General features: G+C 39.6%; 1 protein-coding gene across 5 annotated transcripts in view; it reads right to left on the bottom strand.

Annotated features, from left to right (window-relative positions):
* Positions 1–1,046: 1,046 nt before the first annotated feature.
* The window catches only part of TUBD1 (tubulin delta 1), a 32,404-nt gene continuing 20,403 nt past the window's right edge, over positions 1,047–13,047 (bottom strand). For all 5 annotated transcript variants that reach the window (XM_045490643.1, XM_045490642.1, XM_045490641.1 and 2 more), the window contains 3 exons: positions 5,385–5,525; positions 3,176–3,359; positions 1,047–1,385 (listed from right to left, as the gene is read on the bottom strand). In XM_045490643.1, the coding sequence (XP_045346599.1) occupies positions 1,283–1,385; positions 3,176–3,359; positions 5,385–5,525 (428 nt within the window). In that variant the 3' untranslated portion in view covers positions 1,047–1,282. The remainder of the gene's footprint in view (positions 1,386–3,175; positions 3,360–5,384; positions 5,526–13,047) is intronic.

Below are 13,047 nucleotides of genomic sequence, written 5' to 3'. Positions count from 1 at the left end.
GGTTAAGGTCCAACTCTTGGTTTTGGCTCAGGTCATGATTTCACAGTTTGTGAGTTCAAGCCCTGTATGGGCTCTGTGCTGACAATGTTGAGCCTGCTTGGAATTTTCTCTCCTTCCCCCTCTCTCTCTGCCCCCACCCCCCTTGCTCACACACAACACTCTCTCTCTCAAAATAAATAAAATAAACTTAAAAAAAAAAGGTTTTCCTCTTTTTTTATCTTTTATTATAATCTAAGGTAACATACAGTATAAAGGTTTTCCTTGGGAATGCAAGCTGGTGCAGCCACTCTTGTAAACAGTATGGAGGTTCCTCAAAAAACTAAAAATAGAACTACCCTATGACCCAGCAATTGCACTACTAGGCATTTATCCATGGGATACAGGTGTGGTGTTTCGAAGGGACACATGCACCCCTGTGTTTATAGCAGCACTATCAACAATAGCCAAAGTATGGAACCGGCCTAAATGTCCATCGATGGATGAATGGATAAAGATGTGGTATATCTATACAATGGAGTATTACTCAGCAATGAAAAAGAATGAAATCTTGCCATTTGCAACTATGTGGATGGAATTGGAGGGTATTATGCTAAGTGAAATTAGTCAGAGAAAGACAAAAATCCTATGACTTCACTCATATGAGGACTTTAAGAGACAAAACAGATGAACATAAAGGAAGGGAAACAAAAATAATATAAAAACAGGGAGGGGTACAAAACATAAGAGACTCATAAATATGGAGAACAAACTGAGGGTTACTGGAGGGATTGTGGAAGGGGGAATGGGCTAAATAGGTAAGGGGCACTAAGGAATCTATTCCTGAAATCATTGTTGCACTATATGCTAATTTGGATGTAAATTTAAAAAAATTAAAATAAAATAAAATGAAATAAAGGTTTTCCTCCTGGGGCGCCTGGGTGGCTCAGCCAGTTAAGCATCTGACTTCGGCTCAGGTTGTGATCTTGCGGTTTGTGAGTTCGAGCCCCACATTGGGCTCTGTGCTGACAGCTCAGAGCCTGGAACCTGCTTCGGATTCTGTGTCTCCCTCTCTCTCTGCCCCTCCCATGCTCATACTCTGTATCTCTCAATAATAAATAAACGTTAAAAAAAAAATTAAAAAAAAAAGTTTTCCTCCTTTTCTGTGGTTATGGTATGCCAAAGGAAACAGCATTCACCTTTGTTACTTTAACAGGTAGGGATCTGAACACCTTACAGAAAAAGTAATATTGAAAATTGTTTAGCCCCAAAATGACCTAGGGTACTTTTTCTCCTCTGTTGGCGATCAGAGATTGCAGTAACTGGCAACAACTTGTTCCAACAATGTGAAACTGTCCAGAAAGTCCTCTTCTTCAATTCCAAATTTTGTGTACTGATGAATGTAGGCTCTGATGAAAGAAACAGAAAATGTAAAATAAAAAAAATCTCAGAGAAATTAGTAACTCCTAAAATCAAACCATAAATAGAACTGTCCTAGTTCATGAATAATTGAAGATGGAAGAATCTCTTAAATGTCTTATATTTGTTTCAACGTTTATTCCAAAGATTAGTAAACTTTGAAAGTTTATGTCAAGCTCCCCGCCTTTTTAGTATCCAAGAGAGTGACAGTAAGAAGCACATAGGAAAAAGAAGCTTATTCAGATTTGGTTATCTAACCGAGCACATATTGAACACCGTACAGAGATGACTGGGTTCAATACAAACTCTAAAAGGTGCCCGAGAATTTTTACCTAAGGCTTGAAATGCATTAATTTAGTGCTAGGAATGAAGTGAAGTCTCCCAAGTATTTTTCAGACATTTACTTTGCAGTTATACCAGGTGGTTCTTTTAATACCCCGTACCCTCCAAATGTTCTGAGGCAGGACAAGTATTAAAAAGAATGTCAGGGGCAGACATGGATTAAATTGATGTAATAAGAGCTGCTGCCATTTAAGGGGAGTGGGAAGTGAACAATATCAGAAAAGGACAGAGTTCACTGCTGTCCTTTTGGACGGGGCTTGTGCAATAGCCACGTGTGGAAAGGGGGAGCCCTTGGGAATCCTGGATAATCAAAGTAGAGGCCTTGCCAATTAATATGAGGAATTCTGCTTTGACAAGTAATTGTGGCAGAGGTCAGGAGACCTGATAACTCATTTCTTAGGATCAAGCAGACATTTTGTAGTGGCAAATGGAGTTAAACTTGCAATATTTCTTGCTGAACAAGATCAGGATCTCTTCCATTCTTCCAAGGATCTTTGGAATACTATTTTATTGTCCCAGCCTTATAATGAAATTTCTACTTTAATTTCATTTCATTTGGAAACTACTCCTTTTATCAACAAGAGTTAACAGCAATGTGGTAGGTATTCTTACATGATTATCTCACTTAATCCTCGCTACATATCCTCTTATTTTGGACCCATTGTGCAGAAAAGAAAATGATGCCTGAAGTAACATGACTGAATTTCACACCTACAAAGTAAGCCATGCTTACTCCATGTTGTAGGTTGAATGTTTGCGTTCCCCCAAAATTCATACATTAAAATCTTACCCCCAAGGTGATAGTATTAGGAGGTGAGGCCTTTGGAAGGTGATAGGTCATGAAGGTGGAGCCCTCATGAATGGAATCAGTGCCCTTTTAAAAGAGGCCCATGAAAGATCTTTGCCTCTTTGGCCATTTGAGAACACAGGGAAAGACGTCACCTATGAACCAGGAAGTAGCTCCTCAGTAGACATCAAATCTGCCAGCAGCATTTAATTTGGACTTCCTAGCCTCTAGAACTGTGAGAAATAAATTTCTGTTGTTTATAAGATATGCAGTCTGTGCTATTTTTGTTAGAGCAAATCAAACAGACTAAGACATTCCAGATCCTGCTTTCTGTTTTAAGATTTATATTCCTCAGGGTAGAAAGACTTGTAGATTTCTGGGCACCTGGGTGGCTCAGTCGGATAAGCATCCAACTTTTGATTTTGGTTCAGGTCATGATCTTTCAGTTTGTGAGATTAAGCCCCCCATCAGGATTTGTGCTGAGGGTACGGAGCCTGCTTGGGATTCTCTCTTTCTCTCTCTCTCTCTCTCTCTCTCTCTCTCTCCTGCCCCTCCCCTGCTCACATACACTCTCTATAAATAAATAAGTAAATAAGTAAATAAATAAATAAATAAAACAAAGAAAGGTTTGTAGATTTATTTTTTACTTACTTTGAAGCAAACATATTCCATGCTTTGCCCACAATCGTATCAAGTGGTTTTAGTAAGAACTGGCTATTGCTGACCAATGCTGCAGACTTCTCATATTTGCTAAATGCTCGCTGGGTTTTCCACACATTGAAAGCATTAACAGGTGCTAACCAAGAAGTATAGAGTGCTGGATCTTTAAATCCTCCTAGAGTAAAACAACATTAAGCCATTGTTCATACCATAAATCATTAATTTTGGAAACAAATTAATAAACAGATTTTTCTTATTTTAATATTTAACCAGAAATCTTTTGTTTTACCTATTTAAAACTAGTTTATAATGCTTTTAGATAAATGACCCATAGTCACTGTAAAAAAAATAGTAGTAATTCACACCACTCAGAGAAGTATTAAGAAGAAAATTTAAGTCAACTGAACAGGTGAAATGTCACCATCCAGAGAAGATTGTGAACATTTTGTTGACCCTCTTGTGTATATAATTTTACACACACGCTGCTCTGTAATCTGTTTTCATTCACCAGTATGGTGTGAACCTCTTTTTCATGTCAATAAATATCACTCATATTTAAAGCCTTAGTATGTGAATATACCATAATTTATTTAACACATTTCCTACTGTTGGGCATTTAGGTTGTTTCCACATTTTTGTGTGAAAGATACTACAGTGAATATCTTTGCAAGAACACCTCTCTGTACCTATGTCATTTGTTGTGGGTAAATTTTTGGAAGTTTGATTACTTTATCTATGCTCTTATTAATTCTCTTGATTTAGAATCTAAAATGAAGACTATGAAGAAAATGTTCTGAGGTAGGAGAAAGTATACCATCTGATGGACCTGAAATGATCTCTCTTTAGCTTTCACTTTTTTTATCTAAGGTGCATTACAGGGACTAGATTATTTGGTCTTCTTTCTATCATAGCTAGAAGCAGCCAATTTGATACTGCTAAAATCATCAAATAAGGATAATACAAACCTGGAGATTCGCCATAGAAACAAACTAATAAGAGTACTCCTCTTTGAACCTCCTGAAAATTTTGTAACAAAATGCTTGTCACAGAGATCCTAGTTGTGCTACATTACCTGTTCTCCCCTTCTTTAGTAACAGAGCTCCCCAATTTTAACTGTGCTCATGACACCCTTGCAGCTAGTTGTAGCACAAGATTCAGTCCCAATCAAAGCTATTCAAACATGAGTGTGGTGTGCGACCCTAGGAAAAGGCAGCATACCCGCCTTTGCTCATTCCTACGTGATTTGATGGCTGAAGCTCAAACAGATGTCTTGGACTATGAGGAGGAAGCCATGGGACACCCGGGTGGCTCAGTTGGCTGAGTGTCCTACTTTATCTCGGTCATGATCTCACGGTTTATGAATTCGGGCCACTTGTCAGGCTCTGTGCTGACAGCTCAGAGCCTGGAGCCCGCTTCAGATTCTGGCTCCCTCTCTCTGCCCTTCTCCTGCTTGCACCCTGTGTCTCTCCCTCTCAAAAATAAACATTAAAAAATTAAAAAAAAAAAAAAAACAAGAGGAGAAAGCCATAAGGTGAGGACAGAAAGAACTTAATCTATATCTTGTTTCAACCACTTCTATTTTTTGGTGTCCAGTTACATATTACTGATACAATGCTTACACTTTGCTACTAAAACACAGTTATTATTTTCCTTTCTTTAAAAATATATTCAGGGGGGAGGCTGGGTGGCTCAGTCGGTTGAGCGTCCAACTTCAGCTCAGGTCATGATCTCATGGTCTGTGGGTTTGAGCCCTGCATTGGGCTCTGTGATGACAGCTCACAGCCTGGAGCCTGCTTTGGATCCTGTGTCTCCCTCTCTCTCTGCCCCTCCCCCACTCATGCTCTGTCTCTCTCTGCCAAAAATAAATAAACATTAAAAAAAATTTAAAAATAGATTCAGGGACTTCCTTTTTTCCTAAAATTTTTTATTTTTTTGAGAGAGTACAAGAGGGGGAGGGGCAGAGTGAGAGGGAGACACAGAATCTGAAGCAAAGTTCCAGGCTCCAGCTGTCCACACAGAGCCTAACATTGGGCTCGAACTCATGAGATCATGACCTAAGCCAAAGTCCAACGCTTAACTGACTGAGCCACTCAGGCACCCCAGGGGAGGAACTTCCTTTAAAAAACAAACAAACAAAAAAACATGTACCATGTATATGAGCAAAATGTACATCTTAATTTTCACCTTAACTTCTGCTTACCCAGATCTGCACTATGCACATCTTTCCCACGAAGGATGACCAAGTTAGCAATGGAAGTGTTAAAATGAAGCTCCCTGTTGAGAGACACTTTACCAAGAGTAGGAAGTCCTGATAAAGGAGGCCGAACCTGCCAATCAATACCTACCAAAGGAAAAAAAGCAAGAAATTTTATAAATCACTTTGAGCAACAAGAGAAAGATGTATTATGGCAGGTATATTTTACATATATTTTTATTTGATAAGTAAAAAAAAAATGTTTTTAATGTTTTTATTTATTTTTGAGAGAGAGAGACAGAGCATGAGCAGGGGAGGGGCAGAGAGAGAGGGAGACACAGGATCTGAAGCAGGCTCCAGGCTCTGAGCTGTCAGCACAGAGCCCAATGCAGGGCTCAAACCCACCAACCGTGAATCATGACCTGAGTCCAAGTTGGACGCTTAACCGACTGAGCCACCCAGGCTCCCCAAAAGTCGTTTTTTTCTACTAAATGTTTAAAAATTTTTACCTGGTTGACCAAAATGATTCAAACTATTAAGTCCCGAGAAAGGGATGAAATACTCTGCATAGGGTGTTCAAGGATGGTGGTAGGTGCATACGATGGATTTCTACTCAGGAATAAAAAGAAACTACTGATACACATAACAAACAACATGGACACATCTCAAGAGCATTATGCTAAGTGAAACGAGTTTGACTCAAAAAAATTACGTACTGGATGATTCCATTTATAGGACATTCTGAAATAGGCAAAACCATGGGAACAAAATTCAAATCAGTAGTTGCCAGAGGCTGGAGTGGAGGGAAGAGACTGCCTACAAAGGAGCATGAAGGAACTTTTTGGGATGATGGAAATACTCTATCTCAGTTGTCATAGAGGTTACTATAAGTTTGTCAAAATTCATAGAACTATACACCTAAAAAGGGTGAACTTTGCTCTATATGCCTGTATGAACAAACAAAATTCATACAAAAATGTTAAGGGATGTAGAAACACAAAACAAAAACAGGATTGAAAATTGACTGGTCACAGGGAAATATTAAGAAAATACTTTAAAACGTTTTTTTTTCTTAAATATTTATTTTTGAGAGAGTGAGTGTGAGCAGGGGAGGTGCAAAGAGAGAAGGGGACAGAGGATCCAAAGAGGGCTCTGCGCTGACAGCAGTGAGTCCAGTTCAGGGCTTGAACTCATGAACTGTGAGATCATTACCTGAGCTGAAGTTGGAAGCTCAAACAACCGAGCCACCCAGGTGCCCTTAAGAAAATACTCTTAAATTATACATAGGATAGGGATAAAATTCAGTGTTCATAACAGACTGATTTTCAGCAAACAGAGAAATACAACAAACCAAAAATTTTGGCATGCTGAACTCAGTAAGAAGACAAGCCAATTTAAAAATTAGAAAGATGTTTGAATAAACATTTCACCAAAAAAGATAATCAAACAACTCTACCGAGCACATTAAAAGATGCTCAACATCACTGTCATTAGGAAAATGCAAATTGAGGGGCATGTGGTTGGTTCAGTCCGTTAAGTGTCTGACTCTTGATTTTGGCTTAGGTCAGGATCTCACAGTTTGTGATATCGAGCCCCACATTGGGCTCTGCGCTGACAAAGTGGAGCCAGCATGGGATTCTCTCACTCCCTCTCTCTATGCCCCTCCCCTGCTCTCTTTCTTTCCCAAAATAAATAAATAAACATTAAAAATGTAAATTGAGGGGGGCGCCTGGGTGGCGCAGTCGGTTAAGCGTCCGACTTTAGCCAGGTCACCATCTCGCGGTCCGTGAGTTCGAGCCCCGCGTCGGGCTCTGGGCTGATGGCTCAGAGCCTGGAGCCTGTTTCCGATTCTGTGTCTCCCTCTCTCTCTGCCCCTCCCCCGTTCATGCTCTGTCTCTCTCTGTCCCAAAAATAAATAAACGTTGAAAAAAAAATTTTTTTTTTAAATTAAAAAAAAAAATGTAAATCGAGGGGCACCTGGGTGGCTCAGTAGGTTGAGTCTGATTTTGGCTCAGGTCACAGTCTCGTGGTTCATGAGTTCGAGCCTTGTGTTGGGCTCTGTGCTGACAGCTCAGAGCCTGGAGCCTCTTCGGATTCTGTGTCTCCCTCTCTCTCTGCCCCTCTCCTGCTTGTGTTCTATCTGTCTCTCCCTCTCTCAAAAACAAATAAACATTAAAAATTAAAAAAAAATGCAAACTGAAACCACAAGGAGACACTACTTCATACCTATTAGAATGGCTATAATCAAGAAGACTAACAATATCAGATGTTGGCAAGGATGTGGAAAAACTGAAACCCTCTTAAACTGTTGGTGGGAATGTAAATGGTGCAGCCACTTTGGAAGGGTTTAGCAGTTTTACAAAATGTTAAATACATACTTATCCTTTGACCCAGCAATGCTACTCCTAGGTATATAATCAAGAGATTGATGGGGTACCTGGGTGGCTCAGTCGGTTGAGCGTCTGACTTTGGCTCAGGTTCGTGGGTCTGAGCCCCACATCAGGATTGCTACTCTCAGCACAGAACCCACTTTGAATCCTCTGCCTCCCTCTGTCTGCCCCTCCCCCACTCTCATTCTCTCTCAAAAATAAAAATTTAAAAAGTTAAAAAAAGATTAAAAACATATGTGTACACAAAAACTTGTACACAGATGCACACAGCAGCATTATTCATAACAGATACAAAATGAAAACAAGCCAAACGTCCAGTCAACTGTTGGACATCTAATTTTTTAAAAAAAGTTTTTTTTTTTAACGTTTATTTATTTTGAGACAGAGAGATAGAGCATGAACGGGGGAGGGTCAGAGAGAGAGGGAGACAGAATCTGAAACAGGCTCCAGGCTCTGAGCTGTCAGCACAGAGCCCGACGCGGGGCTCGAACCCACGAACTGCGAGATCGTGACCTGAGCTGAAGTCGGACGCTTAGCCGACTGAGCCACCTGGGCGCCCCTCAACTGTTGGACATCTAAATAAAACGTCATATGTCCATCTGATGGAATACTATTCAGCAATACAACAAACAGATTGAAGTACTGATACATACTACAACGTGGATGAACCTCAAAGACATTAAGTGAAAAAGATCAGGCCCAAAAGACTATTTATTGTATAATTTCATTTATATGATATGTCCAAAATAGGAAGATCTGTAAAGACAGAAAGCACACCAGTGGTCATTTGGGACAGGGGGTAAAAATGGGAGCTGACTGCAAAATGAATACCAGGAACTTTCTGGAGTGATGGAAACGTTCTACAGCTGGCTTGTGATAATGATTGCACAACTCTGCAAAGTTATGAAAAAAATCACTGAATTATACACTTATCATAGGTGTATGTGGTATATAAATCACATCTCAGTAAAAATATTTAAAAATTTATGACACGCTGGGGCACCTGGGTGGCTCGTTGGTTGATCGTCAGACTTAGGCTCAGGTCATGATCTCACAGTTTGTGGGTTTGAGCCCCGCACTGGGCTCTGTGCTGACAGCTCAGAGCCTGGAGCCTGCTTCAGATTCTGTCTCCCTCTCTGTCTGCCCCTCCCCACTCACACTCGGTCTCTCGCTCTCAAAAATAAATAAAAAATTTAAAAAATTAAAAAAAAATTTATGACATGCTATAAAAGCTGTACTTGTTAGATAATTCATCACTCTATATTACTCAGAAATAAAAGGTAATAAACTCTACCTAAAAGTTACAAAAAGAAAAAAGAAATGAAGCCATTCTAAAGTTAGGCCCTTGAAAAATTAATGTTCAAGAAGTGAAAAGGGGAAAAAAAAAGTGAAAAGGGAAAAGTTAAGCAAATAAAATTTAAAATGAGAAGAGAAGTAACCAAAAAAAAAGCATTATCGGAAATAAAAATAAATCCAGATGGGTTAAAAAATTTAAATATTAAATATAAAACTATAAAAAATGCTGGAAAATACTAAGGAATATTTTATGTCTCGGGCAAGGCTCAGAATCTATAACATAGGAAGATATATGGGTTTGCTGACATAAAAATGTAAAACCTCCATATGATGAAAAATACCACACAAAAGACAAAAATGATGGACAAAAATACTTGAAACCCATGTGACAAAAAAGGGTATAAATCCATAATATTATTTTCCTTTCATCTAAGACACCACTGATTATAAGAAAAAAGATTATCAAATTATGTCAATTATTCACTTAGATTATTAAATTTTATACTTATTGAAATAGTTCTTTTAGAGTAAATTAGGTTTGGATTTTTAAAAATTAGATCATTCTTGAACATCCATAAAAAATATATGTAACAAAATAAATTGGTTAAAGTTTTCCTAAAATGTTTTCACATTCAGTGGCTTTATCACTTTTTGACTCAGCATTAATGATGCCAATGTTTTTCACCCATTATTATTCTCTGTCCCTCCAGGATATCTGTAAGGGAATCCATGAAAACACTAAGTCACTGGCTTCTAAATTAGCTTTCCTATCCTGTAGAGCACCACTGCCTTTGACTCCTGATCAAGGAATGTTGTTAAACTTGTCTGTTCAGCATGATTAACTGCCTCTTCTGTACTGTAGCATAAAACTAAAGGTTTATTTTCTAGAGAGGATATGATTGAGGGTCTCTGGTCTGGAGAACACAAGGCAGAGTTAAGGGTAAGGAACTAGAGAGATCAAGCAAAACCCAGAAAAACCATGACCCCTCTCCTCCCCTCTCCCTAGAACCCTTGGGCTTTGCCTAAACCTTCTGAACAGAACATTCGACACAGGAGACAGGCAAAGACAATATCCAGGATGACAAGTGTACCCTGGTTAGAGAGGGCAAAAAGTCCAGATTGAAGCAGAGCAGATGGCTTTAGGAGAGATTTCTTAAAGAAGATGAAACTGATACAATATTTGAACTTATCAAGAAAAAAATTCAGGGCACCTTGGTGGCTCAGTCAACTGAGCATCCAACTCTTGGTTTTGGCTCACAGTGATTTTGAGCCCCACATCAGGCTCTGTATTGACAGTGCAGAGCCTACTTGGGATTCTCTGTCTCCCTCTCTCTCTCTCTCTGCTCCTTCCATGGTCATGCTCTCTCTCACTCAAAAATAAATAAACATTGTTTAAAAAAGTTCTTAGGGTATTTCTAATACACAACCATATTTGAAAACCATGTTTAAAAAAAAATATTAGGGATGCCTAGCTGGCTCAGTGAGTGGAGCATGTGACTATCATGGGGATGTGAGCTTGAGCCCCATGTCGGATACAGAGATTACTTAAAAAAGTAAAAGAACATCTTTTTTTTTTTTTTTTTAATTTTTTTTTTTTAACATTTATTTATTTTTGAGACAGCATGAACGGGGGAGGGGCAGAGAGAGAGGGAGACACAGAATCGGAAGCAGGCTCCAGGCTCTGGGCCATTAGCCCAGAGCCTGACGCGGGGCTCGAACTCACGGACTGCAAGATCGTGACCTGAGCTGAAGTCGGACGCTCAACCGACTGAGCCACCCAGGCGCCCCAAAAGAACATCTTTTAAAAAAAGAAAAAAAATTAGATAAGTTATTCAACTTAGGACTGAATTGACAGGTACACAGAAAATGTAAGCAAACAAGAAAACAAGGCAATTATTAACTCCAAAGAAAATAAAAAACTATACAGGAAAGGAAAAGTAATTACAGGGTACTACATGGCTCAGTTGTGAATAGCATTTACTTGGTCATGATAATGTAAAGCTGAATACTGCTTTAACCCAATGATGACACTACTATGTTGGAAGGGTGGGAAGACAGAAGGGTGTTTGCAGGGTTTACATTGTGGGAAAAAGCTAAATCCTAACCTTCCACATTTTGGAAGTAAATAGGTAATACCTAAACAATTGAAAAATCAATAGATGGCAATGAAGAGATAAACACAGTAAAAGAACCAGCAAAAAAGTTTTGAAAATGGTTGCTCCTGGGAAGGAGAAAATACAGGAATTTTATGGAATGATTGTTTTAACAACTGGCTTTGTAGAATTACTTGACTCTTTATTTTTTTTAATTTTTATTTAAAAAAAATTTTTTTTTAACATTTATTTATTTTTGAGACAGAGAGAGACAGAGCATGAACGGGGAAGGGGCAGAGAGAGAGGGAGACACAGAATCGGAAGCAGGCTCCAGGCTCTGAGCCATCAGCCCAGAGCCCGACGCGGGGCTCGAACTCACGGACCACGAGATCGTGACCTGAGCTGAAGTCGGAGGCTTAACCGACTGAGCCACCCAGGCGCCCCATTACTCGACTCTTTAATCTATGTGCACATAATAAATTATGACACATATATAGTAGAAAACTATGTAGCCATTAAAAAGAATAAGGCATGTCCAAATTTAATGAATTGGAAAGAAGTCCACAAAATATTGTTATATTGAAAAAAAGCTATAGAGCAAAAAATACATATAATGTGTTGCCACTTTTATTTAAATTTTTACGTTTATTTTTGAGAGACAGTGTGAGTGGGGGAGGAGCAAAAAGAGAGGGAGACACAGAATCCAAAGCAGGCTCAGGCTCTGTGCTGATGGCTCAAAGCCTGAGCCGTCAGCACAGAGCCTGATGCAGGGCTCGAATTCATGAACCATGAGATCATGACCTGAGCTGAAGTCAGACGTTCAACCGACTAAGCCACCCAGGTACCCCATTTTTATTTTTTTTTAAAGTTTACTTATTTATATTTGATAGAGAGAAAGTGGAAGAGGAGTAGAAAGAGAGGGGGAGAGAGAGAATCCCAAGCAGACTCCACACTGTCTGTGCAGAGCCCCACACAGGGCTTGATTTCACAAACCTGTGAGATTATGCATGACCTGAGCCAAAATCAAGAGTCAGGCACTTAACCAACTGAGCCACCAGGGCGCCCCAAGCATGCAATTCTTGATCTTGGGTTTGTGATATTGAGTCCCATGTTGGGGGTAGAGTTTACTTAAAACAAACAAACAAACAAAATTATAATTTAGCTTGACTCAAAGAGCTAAGCCAAAACCATGAAAAATTATTCCCATGTCTTATATTTTCATCAGGAGACTGCCAGGATGTGCCCTGCTGAATTGTTATGGACCCATGACTTCTTTGTGCCTTCCGTTTCCCCCTTTTTAAGGGGGCTGTCTACCAGTTATGCTATGCCTGGTCCACCATGGTCTACTGATTGGAGGCAGGGGGAAGAACTGTACTCAAAGAGCTATACTCAAAAAATCTCACCTGAGGAGTGTAAATCCACCATACCTGGACCTGCTTTTAGATGATAAGATTCTGGAATTTAGCTTGATGTGCTATACGGAAATAACTTTTGAAGCCTTTGGGAGGGGTTAGGTCTATTCTCCATATGGGAAGACGTGATTTAGTAGGGGACAGAGGGTGGAGTGGTAGCCAGCCTCCAAGGTGAATGCCACTGATCTTCCCTCTGATACTGAAGCCCTTGTATGGTCCCCTCCCACATGCATAGGGCTGACCTTAATAACCAAAAGGATGGTATAGAAATGATGTTGTGTGGGGGCACCTGACTGGTTCAGTCAGAAGAGTATGTGACTCTTAATCTCTGGATCATGAGTTTAAGCTCCACATTGTGGGTAGAGATTACTTAAGTAAAAATAAAACTAGGGGCACCTAGGGGGCTCAGTCCGTTAAGCGTCCGACTCTTGATTTCAGCTCAGGTCATGATCTCACAGTGAGTAGGATGGAGCCCCAC

Source organism: Leopardus geoffroyi, chromosome E1 (assembly GCF_018350155.1).
Source record: "Leopardus geoffroyi isolate Oge1 chromosome E1, O.geoffroyi_Oge1_pat1.0, whole genome shotgun sequence".
Lineage (NCBI taxonomy): Eukaryota > Metazoa > Chordata > Mammalia > Carnivora > Felidae > Leopardus > Leopardus geoffroyi.
The sequence above is the reverse complement of the archived record's forward strand: the minus strand, read 5'-3'. Positions and strand labels throughout refer to the sequence as shown.